The sequence below is a fragment of the Passer montanus genome, unplaced genomic scaffold (genome assembly GCF_014805655.1).
Source record: "Passer montanus isolate IOZ18808 unplaced genomic scaffold, ASM1480565v1 scaffold16, whole genome shotgun sequence".
NCBI lineage: Eukaryota > Metazoa > Chordata > Aves > Passeriformes > Passeridae > Passer > Passer montanus.
Genome location: NW_024363160.1, coordinates 3,581,620 through 3,601,304, shown reverse-complemented (window position 1 = coordinate 3,601,304; position 19,685 = coordinate 3,581,620). Strand labels below are relative to the sequence as shown.

The 19,685-nt window shown below is 38.8% G+C and overlaps 1 protein-coding gene across 8 annotated transcripts in view; it reads right to left on the bottom strand.

Moving 5' to 3' along the window:
• The window catches only part of UBE2W (ubiquitin conjugating enzyme E2 W), a 31,832-nt gene extending 18,858 nt beyond the window's left edge, over nt 1-12,974 (bottom strand). For 5 of the 8 annotated variants that reach the window (XR_005626829.1, XR_005626827.1, XR_005626828.1 and 2 more), the window contains exon 1: nt 12,909-12,974. Coding sequence is in view for 4 of the 8 variants with exons in the window: in XM_039702817.1 (XP_039558751.1) it covers nt 12,909-12,923 (15 nt within the window). In the remaining 4 variants the exon portion in view is untranslated. Of the gene's footprint in view, nt 1-12,236; nt 12,659-12,708; nt 12,732-12,908 lie in introns of those variants that run through there. The other 3 variants (XM_039702820.1, XM_039702818.1, XM_039702819.1) reach the window with 3 other exon arrangements.
• Between the last annotated feature and the right edge of the window lie 6,711 nt (nt 12,975-19,685).

Here is a 19,685-nt window from a genome sequence, read left to right as displayed (position 1 = left end):
AAATGTACTCTAAAAAAACGTGACTCTGGTACATCAAGCCCTTACACAATAGCTACAAAAGACACATTGCAACTGCAAGATTCTCAAATTAAGCATTTGAAAAGACAAATTTCAGCAGTGGGAAAGCCTTTCTTATATTTGACAGCCATGAGTGCAGAATTATTAGTTTTGTTTTCACAAACATTCTAGAAAATTAGCAGCAATATACATAGGAGGACAAAATATAACAGATTAACACTTTTGAGACAGTTTTAACTCTCAAATTTTAACTCTAATTCGTAGAATCTTACGAAGTTAGAATTTAAAGATACCTCTCCATCTTCCTAACATAAAAGGAAGTTGTGTTGAAAGCCTTTACAACTGAAAAATTTTCTTTACAGTAAGAGATCTAGGTGGGTTGAATGAATTACAGTCAAATTATTTCTCTTAGGCTTCATGGACATAAATAAAAGTATTCTTTTATTTACTTCAATTCACACCTCACCTTTCCCAATCTCTACTCAAGTAAACACCTTCAAGCCAATGCAGACTGCCCTCAAAACACCATTTGGCAGGTTCACTCTGTTCACAGAACCAAGCAGCCCCTGTGAATCAGACACCCACTCTGAACAACCAATTACAACTTTGGTAACTTGTGAAGTGGTCTTGATGGTTTCATAAACAATAGAGTCCACATGATTGATCCCACATTGTTTTGCGTGCTTATTCAAATGTCACATCAACATACACAGAAAAATTTTGCACAGTCAAAACAGCTACTGCTCCTCTTTCACAATAGCTACAGCCCAATACAAGGAAAAAAATCATGTTAATTCAATGTGATTTTTTTTCTTAAATACATTTGGCTAATTGTCTTGGCTAATTGTTGATTGTTTGCTATAGGTATCAGAGACTATTTGGTCCAGTGATTTCCAGAAGTCAAATTTTCACATAACAGTAGAAAAACAAAAATAATATTTATCATCTGGAAACTCATTCAAAAGCATTGTCAGAAAATCAAAGATTCAGTTGCTTAAACACTTTTTAAAAGCAAACCAATCCACATAGCTAAATTTTAATTACTGACATAATATCCAGTGTCTAAAAGATATTGAATCTGCCCTTTTTGTTTGGCATGCTTTGTTATCAACTCAAATATTTGTCATCTATTCTTTGCTTTCCTTTCCTCTTTACAAGCTCATCCCTCTCTTCATCTTTCTAATGATTTATAAGAACATTTTTTAATGCTTTTCAAACACACTGATTCAAAACAAGGAATCGTGAAGTTTCACTCCTATATACCTATCCTTTTAAAAGGAATTACTTCGTTTCACTTTTCTCTTCTATACAAAGCCTCTTCAATCTTCCTGTCAATGAACAGGCCCTCATGGTGCCACATTGACTTTTACTATAATTCTTATTTTTTCCATATTGAGACAACTTGATACCAGACATTAGTATTTTTGTCTAAAAACCTGTAGTCCTTCAATACTCCAGCTATATTAAGACGTGCCTAACTAAAGTCAATACCACAAGTGCTTTCAGCTTTTTCCTTACCATGAATGAGGAATACTTTTTAAATCACACACTGAAGTTGCCTTCAGCGTCTCAACCAGCTCCTTCAAGTCAAAATATGTCAAGCTAGCAGTCAAGCTAGTGCAGCTATCCATGCCTAAAACAACCCTCAGACAGATGCTTTCCACACACTGAGATACTCTTGGGACCTGTGCTTGCTTTACTGTCCTTTTCACATCACAAGACACTCTCTTCAATGTTTCTGTTAACCCATAATAAGATTTCATTTTCCTGCTTGTCCACTTTCTATTGAAAGGGACTGGAAGAAAGCAGGCTGCACACTTATAGGGGAATACATTAAGGATGCACAGGCAATGTAACTTTGACATTTTCCTTATTTTTGAGAGAGAATGTTATGCTTAAACATTCTTGTAATACAACTCTAAGGTAAACCAGAACTAAAATGTATGAAATTGATAAAAACGTTCACAATCTAGAGGGAAACAGAACAGCTGAGTAAGAATATCAGAAACGCAAGACTGCTTAACGGCACAGTCCTTCAACCAAGGAATAATCACATGCAAAATGCAGAGGAGTGATGTAAGCAGTAGTTCATAGAAGTATTTTCAAAATACTTGAAGTATTTTCAAGTGGAAGTCTTTGAAACCAAGATTACTTATTCACCTATCTCTACAGCAAAGGATGAATCAGGGATGAAATCAAAGAACACAGCTTAACACTGATCCAAGCATCACTTCCAAAAGAAGTTTATTCAAGTACTTGAGACATGACTGACATAGCAATGGTTTGCATCCTGTTGCTAATTCTGTCAAACGGGATTTGTGCAACTCCTTCAGTGATCCTCCACAGATTTTCTATGGTATCAAACCCATAAGACTTCTTACAGCATATGGAAAAAAGAACACACAAAATTAGCTGGCACCAATGCAGTAAAATTCCTGACAGCTCCCCAGACAGCTCACAACCACTTCTATCATTTCTATCCTGACAGACAGCACTCGCTGTCTGTCATGGTTCGAGTTAAAGGTATGTCTGAAGCCAACAGCTTCTAGCAAAAATACACACTCCTCTTTCTCCAAACTGACACACATCTTACTTGGTCACCTCTGGAAGTGGGGAGCTAACATCTCAAATGCCACAGCTGAATTCTCACTTGAGTTGATTCTCAGTGAATCACATAAAGAAGCAGGCAGGGCCTGCACATAAAAAAGATGCATGTAAAAAGGGAGAGGGGGTAGCGATATAGGACAGGAAGAAATGTAGAGGTTTTCAATACAAGTATTTCAAAACCAGCCCTAGAAGCACGTAGTTTGTTCACTGTGTATGACTGAGCTGGATATTATAGCACATAAATGCTTATACAAAATTATTTCACTGGTCTCTGTGTCCCTGTTAGCTATGTCAAGTGTCAGTATTCCTAAAGCACATATGGCATCATCAGAGTTTAACCGCAATTCCTCACAATCAAGTAAAGCAAAGGTATCTCCTTTACCTACCATGAAAACTTCCCTAGCTCTTGTAGGCATGTGAAAATTACCTTTCTCAATGCCTTTAAAAAGGTGTATCACAATATCAGGAGTCTGTTTTCAGTTCTAAGCCCATTGGCAGAACTCTTACAACAGTTTTGCCCCTCCCTTGGAAAAGTGGAACACGGAGAGTTAAACTTTAACAGAGTTAAGGGCAAACAAAAACACAGGTACAGTGAAGTTAGAGGGGTCACTTCCAAGTACAACTCATGTACATACAGCTGACAGCACCTAGGCCAACCAGTGAGTGGTGCTTCAGGTGGCATTTTATTCTTCATAACTGGAGTGGGAAAAGCATACTTACAGTTATATTGGCTGCTGATTAGCAGCAAAATATTAACACATTAATCCAGTCAAGTTCAAATGTATTCTCATATGCCTGGATTATTATTTCCTATGAGTTGAAATTACAAACTTTGAAAACATAAATAATACAAAGAAAATAAAATTGCAATTATTGAATACTTCACTTTTTGATGTTTCAAGAAATGCAGCAAAAATGTGCAGTGTCTTAAATCAGCAATATCTTAAATAAGTCAACTAAATTATAAGCTATCTTAGTCAAATACCTTACCTACAAACAACCTATTTACTGATTTTCCTTTTTATAATGACACAAAGTAAGAAAGAGAAAAGCTGAGTTGATTAAACCCAAAGCAGATTCAGTGAAAGACATGATATATTAAGGGAAGTGGTAAGAATTTAGTAGAAAATAGCTAGGGAAAATAAAAACCTATCAATAGAGCAGAAACATACAAGCAGAGCAAAAAGTGGCAACTGGACAAAGAGATTCCTTTCACTTCTGCTGAAGGAAATGCTTCATTGCCACTCCTTATTTCACCATTAAAACAAGATGTGATGGGCAATTTAACTGAAATGTGGTGGCCTTTTCACCTGGACTGGAAGGAACTCAACTAGCCATGTCCAATAAGGCAGTATCATGATGATATAAAGAAACCAAGACGGAACAGCAACTTCACAGGACTAGGAAGCATGCAGGACCAAAACATCTGCACTTGAATTGCGTTACAAACCTTCAATTTCTATGTGAATAGAATAGAATTCTTTCAAATTTCCTTCTCCTTGTTGCAAGAAACTATGAGTGTAAGAAAGGAATAATCTTCCAAGGCTGAGCCTTCCTGGACACTGTAAATCAAATCTTAATCTGGCTCGAAGATCAAAGAGGAAGAAAACTAACTCATAAATAGTTAGAAGTTAAACTTTAATCCCACAGGGGCTCCATTCTTCTATTTTGGTGTATATATATTGGTAAAGCTGCTGCACCCTAGGGAGACCTAACAACATTTCTTCCGTAACTAGAAAAACTCTCTTCCACATTCAAAAATTTAAATGGGCCCAAACTCTGTTAACACCAAAATTATTCCAGTAATATTATAACATCCTGGCAAAGAATTTACATTTTGCTTATAAGCTACAGCCTGTCACCTCCTCCCACATTCAAGTTATGAAATGCTTCACAAAAAAACATCCTTTCTGTTTTGTAGAAGTTTTTACATGCAGGAGACAGTTCAGTGTAGAGAGACAAACAGCAAGCTTGTCGCAGATCAGGAGCTGAAAGCAGGCTGCAATGACAGTGTTGTACAACACCACCACGTTGATTCATAAGCAATGCCTGTTAGTACCAGCTACTAGCCTGAGAGCCTAAGACCACTAGAACTCTATTTTCAGTACTTTACTTCCTTCCATTCCCATGTTTCTTACTGAAAATGCCTCAAATCCAGAATACGATGTTCTAAACACCAGGTAGATAGTTATGCTTTGTAATCTAAACTCATCTACAGAAAAAAAAATTCAACATATTTTAAACAGTTGAAGTATTCCAGGAACTCATTGCACATTACTCTCTAATTAGAAACCTAACTTAAAATACCAAAAAGCAGTTAAACAGAAGAGAAACAACATAAAGACTAACAATGGTGATATTTAACAAAAAGTTACTTGCTACACTCCATCTCACTACTTAAGAAATCTAGAGAACGACACTTCCTACAAATAAAAACCCCTTTATTTCCTGGTCAACCAGGTCATTCAAGAAAATCCTTGCAGATTATATCCCATAATTCAGGTGAGATCATTTCCACCAGACTCTCAAACACACAAACCATCCAGATACTTGATTATCACAATCCTGCCTGAATTCTTCCTATCAAAGTTCTTCTAGTAAGCTTTAGTCAAGGCACAGAGGAGGAAAGATCAATAATTGTCTGGATGTGGTCAATTAAAGCTTCAGAAAGATGCATAACAAAACAGCTCCACAAAATACTCTGTCCTTATTAAAAAGTAATACTGGGATTTCAGCTCAAAGAACTGTTTGTCAGTTTTATCTATTTTTGGCTGAATAGCAGGTTTTCAATCCATACTGAGAATGCAGAAGCAGATTAGTCTCCTCCTCATTTCTAATAAAACATGTTAACATCTGGCAACTGAGTTCTAATGTTATTTCCTCAGACCAATCCCGACTTCAAGATCTGAATGTCAAGAATTTTGCACATTTCTCTCATTTTAAAGGAACCAAAAGGCAATGCATGAATCTTTTTATTGAGCTACTTACAATAAGTTCCCATCACTCATCTTTTGTTCTTCTGAGCATTTGAAAATTTCAAAAAATCCAGTTATGGATTGAGGGTGATGGGAGGACCGATTGTTGATTTCTCAGTTTGATAACAGAAAATTACCTTCATATGCTCCAAGATATTCTAAATATTTGACTGAAAGGTCAAAGCAACAGTCCTCTTTAAAAGAGAATAATACACTTAAACTCACTAAGAGGCAAGATCAACCTGAAATCGTAACTACAGTATAATTAAAGATAAATCACAATAGCTATACACACACAAAGAAAACATTCTGTACTTCACAGTCTGAAAAGCTTTTTGCCAGATAATCAAATTTTTTACAATGAACCTGTCATCTGAAAGCAAATTAAGTGGAATCCACTATTACAGGATAAGATGAAACTGACAGTGAGTCACCTGCTTTGTAAATGGAGTCTTTAAATGTACCAACGCCCAGCACAACCCTCACACAGTAATAAAAAGTCAACCACAGATAATTTTATCTTTTAAAGAAAAGAGTCTGGCACTGCTTGAATTGCTTCAGTTAAAGAAATTAATTTAAGAAAATAGTGAAGGCTGGCACAATGAGGTCAACCATACGTTTACAGGGGATTTCTCATGCTTATAAAAACATTTCAATAGTTGGTAACCAAGATAAAGTGTTCTATTCTGACAAAAAGCATTTCAGAGAGAAAAAGAGGTAAAATGCTTAAAGCAGCAAACAGCAACAAGATTTAAATACTCATTCAATCCATATCCCTAAATATGACAGGGTGAGAGCTTCTAACTTTAGAAGGGGAAAGGAAACAGAAGGGATTTATTTAGGTTTCTTATTACTGGCCACCAATTCCTAATGAAAAAGAGAGAAATAAACCAACATGAACAAGTAACATCAAATTCTATGAAGCATTTTATTCCAGCAGACTTTCAGGGACAGTATTTGCTATGCTCTAGTAAACTATTATCACAATTTACTGACACATATACAGATTTTCTTCCTGAGGCTGATTAAGCAGTGTTTTTAATTAAGTTGAATAAAAAAAAGATTACAAACAACTTTGCATTTGTAATCACCCAAGGAGAAACAATTATTTTTTAGTACTGTGTATGAAAGGATGAACAGCTAGTATCCTCAATGAGATCATTAATTAGCAAAAATTAGGCACCTCACAATTCCTGACTTAGCACCACTAACTTCTGTCCTTCCTTTATTAAAACATTAATATTGCTTTTAGGAAGGCAAATTATGAGGTTGTCTCCCTTCTTTCCCTGCCATCCCTGACTGATACCTGTTTTTCATGCCAGTAATTAAGGTCACCTGAGGAAAAACAAGCAAACAAAAAACCAAGCTACAAAGGCTTGCACATATTCCAGAACATATATTTGAACAAAGCAAAGTAAAAAAAAAAACAAAAAAACCCACACAAACAATTGCAAAGGCTGGAACAGATTCCAGAATACCTTTTGAAAGCCTTCAACTATCAAAAGCAGACAGAAGACACGTTACATGACCTTCATTGATCACAAAATGTTGCCTACTGGCTCTTTTTATTTAAAGAATTTAACCTATTCACTTTCATTTTCTTTCAGTAAATGAAGTTGTAATAGGTTTCAGTGCATAGATATAGTCTATCCCCTCCTCCCTTCAAAAGACAAAAACTATATATGCAGCTGACAGTTCTGTCACAGTCCTTCACTACTTCACAGCCATGCAAGACACACAAAATATCTGGCTCCAAGTACTGAGCAAAAGACTTTCGTCATCCTCTTCCCCTCTGCCCCAGTGGAAATTTCAGCCTGTAATCTGCTTGAACGCTCATCTCTCAGTTGTAAACCAAGGCTGTGTGAGAGACATGACCTGATGAGCTGAGGCGCTCACGCTCACTGCACGCAGCCGTAGCTATGGGTAAACTCCCTGGGAGTTGTGCCTTCTCCCCTCACATGGACAGGGGTAATTTCATCTCAGTCTCTGGGCGTAGTCACCAGTATGGCCTACACCTGTAATATTAGAGTGAAGATCCTTTTGTCTAAAACTCTTCTCTCGGTAGAATTGGAGCAAACAATTAGAGAAAGTACTTGATCACCGAGTTTCACACATTGTTTGAGCTAAGCTGCTTTAGCTTATTAATGACAAACCCACAGAGCCTTCCAAGAGAGCAGCTTAACAAGACAACATTCTCTGGCTCTTGCAAATGAATTGTGGTATATTTTTCTCGTCTCAGAACTTGAATAGCTAGGCCTAAACACAAGTATAAGATACTATAAAACTCAGAGAAAAAAATAATTGCAATCAACCAGAATTACTCTTCTTTACAATAAAGACCTATTTTATTTTCCTGATTGAAATCGCACACACATTCATGGGATATCAATGTCCAATGTGACAGGTTGAAAGCATCCATGGTTTTTTACATTTTAGCTGTATAGTTAGTCTATTTGTAAAGAAGAACTGCTGATAGTGCTCAGGGGACACTTGTTTCAATTAGCTTTTCTACTACTGCTTTCTTTCTCTGAAGTGAATTCTTCCACCCTAGCTCAAAAATTCTGCAGCTGCTGCACAACAAAGTATTTCCCAAAATTCTATTTACACAGACAGATACAAAAACAAGACTCCTTAGGGCCTAAAGCCATAACTTCTATTTTATTTATCTTTACTGAATGAAGACTGTAAATTTTAAACTTTAGTTGATAGTCAAGACAAAACTTTATTAATAAACTCCCAAGATAAAATTAACTCATCTTGGTAAAATTACTAAAAATTTTGTATTTATCTTACTTCACTCTAGCATGGTTATCTGCCAAAGCTAATACAGCACACATCAGTACAAACTGATTACCAAAGGTTATGTACAGCACTAACAATCTCTTAGTGGACAGAGGAAATTATTTTTACTGTCTACTCATTCTGGTTTTAATTATGGTACTCACATTTCTCAGTTTAAATAATTACTGAAATGTTTATCTTCAACAGCATTTCACCAATGGAACCACTCAATACTTTATTGACTACCAATAATTTTATTCTGTTTATATCCCAGAATTGGTTATATAGCTACAGTACTCACTCATTTTCTCTTTTTTCTTTTTTGAAACAACACAAATAGCACCCCGTACTGTGATATTTCACAGTACAGAACCAATGTGCATAACCATCCAAGTTCCAATTCCCTGAAAGCTTTCCTCACTTAAGACTGGGGCTTTGGCTTTTCTGAGAACACACCATAAAAATAGTTTACTACTTTTTTTGGACAAAGCTTTTAAATAAGAACAAATTATTGCCAAATCATTAAATAAAAACACTGCCAGTGTTGAGCAAAGATTGTGCAATAAGTAATTGTTCTGAGAACAGCTGGAAACACAGAATTTCCACTAACACTAGAAGCACAGGTAAAGAATAAAAGGAAGTGTAACCAGGAGTGTATGTGTTTTTTCTGGAAATTTCAGTGGCCTGTAAATATTTTCCTCAACCCCTACCACTGACTGAAAATATTGGGGTGAAATTTGTGGGAAGTTTTCGTATTGTTACTAGCTTGCATTCTGTGATACAAGTTCACTGGGATCTCAAACTGGCCATGAATTCTGCATTGTAATCTCACACATTTTATTAAATGGCTGCTTAGACACACCTTTTAAAAAATGCTATTGATGGAACAAGATTTTTAAAGTAGCACTTTATTTTGTTGTGTACGTGTACTTTGATGGCATCCACCAGAGCAGTTTTTGAGGCATAACACAGAAGCACAGTGAAAGCTAACATGCTACACTCTTTACTGAAGTTGTTTGTGCCATTAATTACATTAGCTCTGCATTCAATCAGATGTAAATACCTACAAGCACAAGTCTTATGTGCCTAACTTTACAGAATATGTGAGAAGCTATTCTGGTGATAAAAAACCTAAAACCATCCCTCTAAATATTCTCACAATTTAAATAAATCCAGAGTTTGTAGTATTAAAACTAAAAGGAAGTGAAAGGTAAATCATAGTAATTAAGATGCCAGTATTATCAATAAAATAAATATTTCAAATTTATGATGCAAATAGTTCATATCTGGACACTGAGGGAAAGGCTTTAATTATTTAACACTTTGTACAGCACTGACATTTTCTGTACATTTTCAAATGAACTTCCTTACTCTATTTTTACCTGCTCTTCCATTCATAATGGAAGTCCTGTGTTTCCAGCTGTTCTGAGAACAACTGTTTACTATTTCTTAAGCATTTGCCTTTAAAGGCTTCAGATTAGTAAAGATGCTATATTAAAATTTCTGAAAGCAAATCCATTCTCTTCCCTTGTTCTACATTACTTGTACCTTTTCAGAGTATTTATGTGATTTTATCCAGAAGAACATTGCACAAGCTTGGGCTTTTTCTGGGAAAATTCTTGAAAATAAGTGCTCTTCCTTTAAAGGCCTGTCTGGGGTGTGTTAGCTGTTTTTTAAAGAAAAGATATTATTTGCCTAAAGTTATGCAAACCAGGTTTAAACTGGTCCAGCAATGGCAAATTAGCAACAACACTGTGGTTAGAAAACAAAACACAACCTCTCATAAGCACTGGCTTCTATTATTGCAGAAAAAAAGGTGACAGAAAACTCCCATTAAAGACTGTCCACACAGACAAAAATCACTATGAGTTTAATGATACACACAAAGGCTCCAAGTCACAAGTTACTGTGCACCCACTGAACTGCAGTAACGGCTCAGGTCGATGCCCAGAGCCATTAGCAAAAAGAGGCAATTTGTTACAAGCTTCACTGTAGACCCCATTAAAGACTGTCCACACAGACAAAAATCACTATGAGTTTAATGATACACACAAAGGCTCCAAGTCACAAGTTACTGTGCACCCACTGAACTGCAGTAACGGCTCAGGTCGATGCCCAGAGCAAAAAGAGGCAATTTCTTACAAGCTTCACTGTAGACTGACTAAGAACAGGCTAATCAGATAACTCCTGTAACTTAATCCAAGACTTTTCAGTGGATCTGTAAAAATAAAATGTCATTAACCTGGGGCATCATACACTGTTGTATAAAATTACAGCAGTTTAAGAAGTAACTAGAACTTACTCTGTGCACCAATGTATCACTTTTATCAATAAATCCATAATATTGTCATAATAGTACAGTGTCAGACCCCTGGTACAGTCAGAGATGGCAACCAGTTACACAAACATTTCAGATAAGCACTGTGTATTTAAAACCACTACAGTTAATCAGAAAAAGGACATCTCTTTTTTGTGTCAGGCAACTTAGAAGACAGCAGTAATTATAATAAATTATTCTGAACCAAAAAACCACTTAAAATTATAGATATAGATATATTTTCCTTTGTGAAACATTTTTTCACACTGAACACTTAAATGTTGACAGAATTCAGAGTCTTGAAATCTTGCTCACCTGGGAGCATGTCTACAATAAACTTACTAGTTCACTTACTGAATTTTCATTTATGCTTCCTGTTTACAACTCCTTTCCAACATGCTAAACTACATTACTAAATTACTAAACATAAGAAAGAGTAATTAGAGCATCATGCAATTAGCCATATATAGACCAAAAAAACCTTCATAAATGTCCTTGAATCTCTTATCCAAAGACAACAGAACATCACGTAAGAAAACAAAAAGTGTCATCTTACAGCTGGTATTGCTAAAATGAAAGCAGTTACAACATCAGGCTTAAAAGGGCTGCAATTTCAGGAAGAGAGTATTACCCTCCACACATCTGACATTTAGGCAACACTTGTCATTCATGCATCCTCCACAACCTTATTTAATATGTAACCATTTTTTCCCCTTTACAGAGGGAGCGACAGGAATTAGGGTGAGGCAGGCTGCAGAAGGTCATTCACTGGGCCAGAGACCGCGACACAACACAGCTCCACCGAGTCCTTTTACTGAGTGCCACTTTCCCAGGGGCATTTTCCTACCTTTCACACACTTCTTAATAAACTACAGCCTCTATTTTGCAGTTGAGCTTGTAAAAGTCTGCAGATTAGAAGAGCACTGCAAAAATGCATTTGCTAGACAGAGCTAATAAAACTGAGGCACATCAGACTACCTGCCCAAGCTACTGCTAAAAGAACATTCTGTACAGCATGTTCAATTTCTTGATCTCGTTTCATTTCAGTAACTCTGAAAGACACACCATGGAATGGGGGGGAAGTTTTGCTTCTAAACTTCAGGAGAATAATTTTTATCCTATACAGTTCAATAATTTGACATTTTAACTCTTCCTAGCTATCCTAAATCCAGGTTATTAGGAAAATTAAACAAATTTCACCCATTTTGTACATTCTTTCCGTGCTATTACTAGTGACAAAAATTGTAAGCTATCCTAGACTAAAATGAGAGGAAAGGAGGTCTGGATGATCCAAATATAAAAATAAAATGGAAAACTATAAACATCCAAGGAAAAAGAGAAGTTGCTGTTAGATAAGGAGAAACAGGGCCACAACCACAAAACCTAGAGAGCTTTTCTCCTGCCCCAGTCGTAATAAAGCACCACCCACTCAGAGCAGCACACAGTGAAAGTAATCCATTCTACCAGAGCAATTTCTGCAGCCCCTATTTAGGAACCCCTTCGGAGTAGGTATGAATGAATAATTCAGCTGGAAATACCTGTCAGGCGGCAGGATGTTCCATCCTACTGCACCTACAGCAATGCCATCCGGCCGGGAACGCCAGACGTTACCTGTGCACAGAGCTGACCCCACGGAGAGCGAGAGAACCCCACGGGCAACGCGCGGCTTGGAGCAGGACGTGCCTGCCCGGTCCCCGGTGTGCGGGGGAATTACAGCGCCAGAACCCCGGGAACTCGGAGCTGCTGGTCACGGTCCCCACGATGCCACGGGGAGGGTCCCGCTGACCGCCCCCCAGCTCGGTGGGATTCCCATTCCCAGGGCGCCAGCGGGGCTGCGGCCCCCCCAGTCCCGGGATCCCCTCGCCCTTCCCTCCCTGCCCAGGAAGCGGCGGCACCGCTGCCAGACGCCTCCCTGGGGCGCCTCTTCCCCCGCGCCCCGGGCCCGGTGCCGCCCCCGCGCCCGCCCCGCCCGGGTGCCAGCCTCGCCCCTCACACCTCTGCGCGTCTCACCTCCATCCCGGCCCTTCCCCGCCGCCACCTGCCCGCCCCGGCCCCGCTACCCGCGACCTCGACGCCCTCGACCTCTGCCCGGCCGGTTCCCCCCTCGGCGCCGCGCCGCGCACGCACGTGCCCGGCGGAACGGCCGCTGCCGGCTCCCGCCGCCGCCGCCCGGCCCCAGCGCTGCCGGGGCTCCGCCGCAGCCGCCTCACCTGCATCGACGCCATGATGGATCCGCCTCCTCCCCCTCCCCTCTGCGCCGCCGCCGGGGCGGCCCCGCCCCGCGCGCTCCCCGGTCACGTGGCCCTGCCCGCCCGTTGGGCGGCTGCGCGTGCGCGGGGCTTGTGGTGGGGCGAGGGCAGTGCGGGCGGGCCCGAGGAACGCGGGCGGCGCGGGCGGGCGGGCGCTGTTTGTTTGTGCGCTGCCCTTACCCCGCTCGCCCCGCGGTGTCCTTCACCGGCACCCGGGACGGGGTTGGTCCCCAGCCGGCTTCCGCTTGTGAAGGTTTCCAGAGCTGCAAGCGCAGGGTGTTTGAGTGACTCAGTTAATGCGGACTGCGCCCCTCCCTTTCGTGGGTTTCTCCGGGCTCCCCTCACGCCTGGTGTGCCCTGCTGGGAGGGCCCTACAATCATGGAGCCACTGAATGTTCAGGAGTGGGAAGGGAATTTGAAGCTCGTCCAGGTCCGACACGCCCGCCATGGGCAGGGACCCGCCGGACCGGGCTGCCCGGAGCCCCTTCCAGCAGTGCCCGGGATGGGGCATCCGCAACCTCCTCCTCCAGGCCTCACCGCCCTCACAGTGAAGAATTTCCTCCTGATATCTAACCCAGATCCCTCCTCTTTCAGTGTCCCATTACTCCATGTGCTGTCACTGCTCCCTGGCTCTCCTTGTGTGCTTTCCCCGGGCGCTGCTCTGCCAAGGGTCATCCGATTTTCCTGCACTGGTCTCTGGTGGTGTACGAGTCAGAGCATTTCTGGATTCTACATTTTCCTTTCCTGGACTGGAATAATCGCTGTCTTTTGCACCAGATGATTGCCATATCTGTGTAGGTGAAGATAAACAGGCGGCACTCAGTAGAGTGACTGTGTGCAGTCAATAAATTAAACAGCTTGCGGAAACACACTTCATAAAGCTGTTATTTCTGCTGTAGTATTTCAGACTTAAAGGACCCTCAAGATAAATCTAGAAAAAATGTTTATCCGAAGACAACCTATAAAATATATAATCCCAGTGGTTATGTAAAACTAAGGATTTAACAGAGAAACTGATTTTATAGGTCATTATAATCCCCATCTTCCCACTGCTTATGCTGCACATTCCAAAAACACTGAAGCCCCTTCTTCTGTCCCTTCACCCCTCTCCTTTCTGATGATGTTAAAAAATCCTTGAGACACCTCTGCTCCAGTGGTAGCCCTGATTTTTTCTTCAGAGATGGCCTTATAAGCAAAAATTAAATTATTGAACAATTGTTTGCAGTTTGTATTTCCTTTGAAAACTTCTTTAATTTTAGACCTCTAGAAGGGTTCTGCACCCAAAATCCTGTCTACCTGGTCCAACCATATTGTTTGGTGTGATGCAAGTACTACCTTTATGTACAGGTTTCACCTTCTGGTATGTTTTTAATATCCTTAACTTTGAAAAAAGTTAACTGGAGGGAAAACAAAACCTCAGCACAACATAGCATCAGTTTCCAACTTTTATCCAGCATCAACACTGTTGTCGATATTAAAGCAAGCATACAAACTTTGGGGTTTTCTTAAAAGGCAGAACCCTTTAAGCAGAAGAAGAGAGCAGGAGTAACCTTGCCCTGTGAGGTAGCTGCAGAGGTGAACAAGCCTCTTGGCTTTGCAGGAATTTGCTGAAGACAGGATCAATATTTGTTGATTTTTGAGTAGGAAAGGAAATTAGCCTACCAAAAGTAAGGATGGGGAAAGTATCATCATGTAAGTTGCATCCTATACATTTGTCTTCTAAATTCAATTCTCATTCACAAACTATGGGCTTGTGATGCCATGCAACCTGACATTGCTCAACCATGTTTTCCCTGGAAGTCAGTATTTATTATTATATGATTTTTGCAAGACCATTTCAGTTGCAGAGGATTTGTTGCATTAAGCAGATGCATAGCGCTGGTAAAGGTTTCTCTTTCCTGCAGTTCTTCAGAATGAATTTAGGCTGTTACAGCACTAAGTGAAACATTTCTGTTTTACTAGTTGTCATTGTTTTGCATGATCCAAACATATGTTTATCCTAAAATACATCTCTTAATGCCATATGCCACAAAGACAGCAAGAACATCAAGTTTAAGCAATGGACATGTGTTCAGTTATAAACATGGACATATTGACTATCTGTGTTGATGTAATCACAGTGAGATACAACTGATTTCAAACCATTATACTCAGTTTGTTAAGCCTCTTCCAAAAAACCCTGTTGAAGGTCAGAAGATATAAAGCAGCAGCATAAGCTTGTGAATGCCAGAACACTTCACAGACTGCAAGCTTGTTTTGCATGGAAAAATCAGCTTTGTGGTCTTAGGCAAACTGTATTCAGTACAAATATGACTTCTACTCTGTAATAAAGGAAAATTATCTCTAGGTGAAAATCCACTTTTGAAAAAAAAACATAGCTTTTAACTGCCCTTATGCTCAATAAGTTTGTTTTTTTTTTAATCTATTACACAGAGCTTTTCAATATGAAAAACAAGTTACCTACTGTTTTTTCTGAAGTATTATGTACTGAGATAACTTCATCTATGCTGCAAATCCTATTCCTGAGGATAGTAGGCATGAAAAGCAAGGGACAGTTTGCCCTGCATATAAAATAGAGCATGAGTTAATTACTACCTACTCAATCTTAATTGGGTATGTAAGTAATTAAAGCATTACACTACAGCTGAAACTCGTGGGCAGAATCCCCCATCCCTGAATACACTTTGAGTTTATTCTTACAGGACTACCAAAGATGTCTTTTATCACTGTTGTCACATCTTGGTTTTTTAAAGTGTCATGCAATACCTAATATATATGTGAAACATTTTTTTTAGCTCCTTGTCATCATGGGAATAGGGGGATCTGGAGAATAATCCCTGTGTTTTATTGGGTTTTTCCCTTTCCTCATTTCTTGGTAACCTGGCTTGCAGAGATGTTTTTGTACTGTGCATAATGCTATAGGGATTAGAGAATCAGTCCCATAAGCACAGTAAGAAAACAAACACTATTATCAGGCTCCCAGAAAAAATATATGAATATCAGTAGCTTCTTAAGTTATCCAGTAATCCCACTAAGGAAAGGCCCTAATTCCCAGAGAGGGTAGATTTCACTAGGAGCAAGTCATTGTAACTTGGTTTTCATTTCAGTTTTGACCTTCACCTATGCAAAACATAGAATAAAACACTTCTGCAGTTAACCCTTCCTAATCTGTTGCAGGTATAGAGATGGATGACACAATAACTGGTTTCTTAAAATGATTGCTTTAGTATATAGCTAATGCAGTCTGATCTGTCACCAGTCAACCTAAATTTTGCCAGAGATTTCAAGGATCAGAGTACTGGGTCCCAAATACTCAAAAGTTTATGGGGTAAGATTTAATATAATCTGTTATCTTCATTATTTCAGAGGCTATTTTACACTGATCTGATCAACTGCATGATTATGTGTCCCATATTGAAAACATATGGAGCAAATAATGAAATTGTACCTCCTACCAAAATTTTTTGGGTAAATATTCTTGAAGTTGACCTAAAAATCCACCTTTCTTCAGTGTTTGCAAAACCTTATAGGAAAAATTCAACTAATGTTCAAACTGCATTTATTAGATAATTTTCTGATATACCAAGACAGTTTCACAGAGGTAAAATATAAGTCTTGATTAGGGTCCCTACAATTTTACATTCTATTCCTATGTTGTCCATAATGTCTTCAAATATCACCAAACATTTTTTCCTCTGTTCTCACCTTTTTTTTTTCTATATCATTTTTCTACACACTGAACTGTCCTACCTGCTCCTTTATGATTCCTGATGCTAAAGTGACACGAGAGCTCAATTTCTTTTGCCTGTGTCTGTTGTACTTTTTAGCTTTTCATTTTGTCTCCTTACACAGAAGTCAACTGCACATTCATGTTAACTCCCCTCATTACTTGAGTGGCATCACAGCTGTAATCTGCAGAGCTAGGATGCTGCCTCTCCTGAGCAGGGAGGACTCCCTGCCCCTCAGAGGAATTGTGCCAACTGCTTCTTCTGCTCCTACCTGCCAATTTAGGAAGGGCACTGAGTTTAAAAACTCTGTGGAATGAAGATCATCTTATAAACAAGCTTGGTGCACCTGCAGAAACCATCAACTAAAAATGCAGAATCAAACCAATACAATATTATATCAAGAATATGAAAGTAATAAATTGCACACATAGCTAAAAATTAAAATTGCCTATTAAAACTCAATTAAAATTTCAAGATAACTTTGAGCTGTTGAGATTTTATTGTTGATTTATTCCTTAGTGATTATGTAGGTTTTTCCTCAACAGGATATTTAATTTTCATCTTAGTTCATAATAGTAACAGGCAAAATGTCATTTCCATCCCAGGACTTTCAAAGGAATAAAAAGATGCTAAGGAAAAGAAAAGTCTCACCTTATTCCTAATCTGCTACAAGGGCAGTTCCTGCAGGAGAGGCTAATCTTATTCTCACATGACATATGCCTCCATTTCTTCTCTTGTTTAGGATTTGACAATTTTGAAGCCACTGTGGCTTTCATCTTATCCACAGGAAGACTAAACTACCAATGTAATTTCCATCAGATCAGAAAAGAATTTTCTGATATCTCTAATATTTCATATTATGCGGAGATGCAGTTATAATTACAGTTGTAATTACTGCAGTGCAAGAAGCAGGACATGGGGCTAGGAAAAGGGGTGGAATTGCCTGCTTCAGTAATATGCAGAATCACAGAATGGGTCAGGTTGGAAGGGACCACAGTGGGTCACCTGGTCCAACCTCCCTGCTGGAGCAGGGGCATCCCAGAGCACAATGTTCAGGGGTACATCCAGGAGGTTCTTGAGCATCTCCAGTGAGGGAGGCTCCACAACCACACCAGGCAGTCTGCTCCAATGCACAGTCACCTGCACAGTAAAGAGGCTCTTCCTCATGTTCAAGTGGAACTTTCTGTGCATCAGTTTCTGCCCATTGCCTCTTGTCCTATTGCTTGGCACCATGTGCTGTAATTACCAATTTGTAGTAATTGTCAAGCCATGTTTTTAGGCAGCAGGAGTCCTCTAACTCTTTTAAATGCTGTAATGATAAAAACTTATAAAGACAAAAGCTGTAAAAATTTAATGAGGACTAGGTAGGACCTATACTTAATTAAGTAGATGAATGCATTCAAGAGTGTAATGTTGTGTAATTATTAAAAGTTCTTCCACATCAAAAGCATCCACAGCCCATGTGAACAGGTTGATTACTGTGCCTGTCAAATCCAAGTATTCAGGAGATGCTCAGTGATAACACCCCCAAGATGTGAACCTAATTATAATTTAGTAATTTTATTTTATCTCTAAAATCTGTGATCTGGAGGCTTCTCAGGTGACTCAAAGAGTTAACGAATACCTAGTTTATGGTGTTATTAGGAATGCACAGAAGTGAGTCTGACTTCATAACCAATAAATAAGATAAAGAATTTTCAAAATGAAGTAGCTGTTTGGTTTTGCCATCCTAGAAGCAAGATAAAAACTACTGAAGAAGCATCTTGAGTAACCTCTACAGATACAGATGTGTGATAAACCACCACAGTTCCCAAGGGCTGAGAAGCAATTCCTCAACTGTGCACGTCAGGACTGCACACTGCCCTTACTGGACCCTGCATACTACTTACAGAGCTTGAAGAATTTAATTTCACAGGTCTGTACACCAAGATGACACTGGTCCAGCCTGTTGGTTTATTTAATGTCCCTCAGGAAAAACAAGACTTGATATGGGATACAATTACCATGAACCAGAGCCATGACATAAAAACAGAATGGGTGAGCAGTTGACTATTTCAGCTGAGTATTTTCAGATGTTCTCTCCTTAAATCACAGATGTTTATTACAAGTCAAATATCTATGACAACTGTGAAAGCACCTTAAATGTTAAATATTGATATATGATTTTCATGTTTCATTTGTAGCAAACTACAAATAATTCTGACTCAAATGGAGTGTCACTTCTGAAAAACATTATATGTCAGCTTAGTATGGTAATGTGGGAAGCTTTTCCCTTATAGAAAGAGAACATAAATCCTTTGTACCAAATGCATTCAAATTCTAGATCTTTTTCAAGCTTGGTGATACCAACCAAAATTGACAACTTTTTAATCTGCATTACAGGCATCCCATTGTTTTGCTAGACAGAGAAAGAAGAATTCATAGCAACATAAGATTCAGATTATGTACTATTTATAGTTTTGTGTAGTGGTGATTTGGTAGATACATTTTTTATTAGTGTAAATAGGATACCAGTAATATTTTTTTTTCATGGGAAGAAAAGCCTTAGCTATGAATTCTCACCTGAAAAGGCAGTTTTCAATGTGAATTAATGGAATTAACAGTATTTGTTTTTTTAACTTCAAAGTAACTTCTGGTTGAAGACAGAAATTAACTACAAATAAATACAGAATCGTATTAATCCATTCATGTATTCACAAAAATCTAATCCCACAAAACTATCCTGAAAACTAGCAACTTTAGCACTGAACTGTAAATTTTAATTTATCTAGAATCTCTCTTTCACTGATCTAAAAGGCAGTACTTATTTCAGGGGCAATTTTAATTTAATTTTCCAATTCTACCCTCAACATGTGAGACAACAAAACATAACATGACTCACATCTTGAAAACTGTCTGATTACGAAAGTTCAAAAGGATAAAATGTTGAAGTACTCCATTTGTCAAAGAACAATCCTGATTTCGCAACTCTGATCTCCTCCCATTTAGCGTGAGAAGAAAATCCTGTATT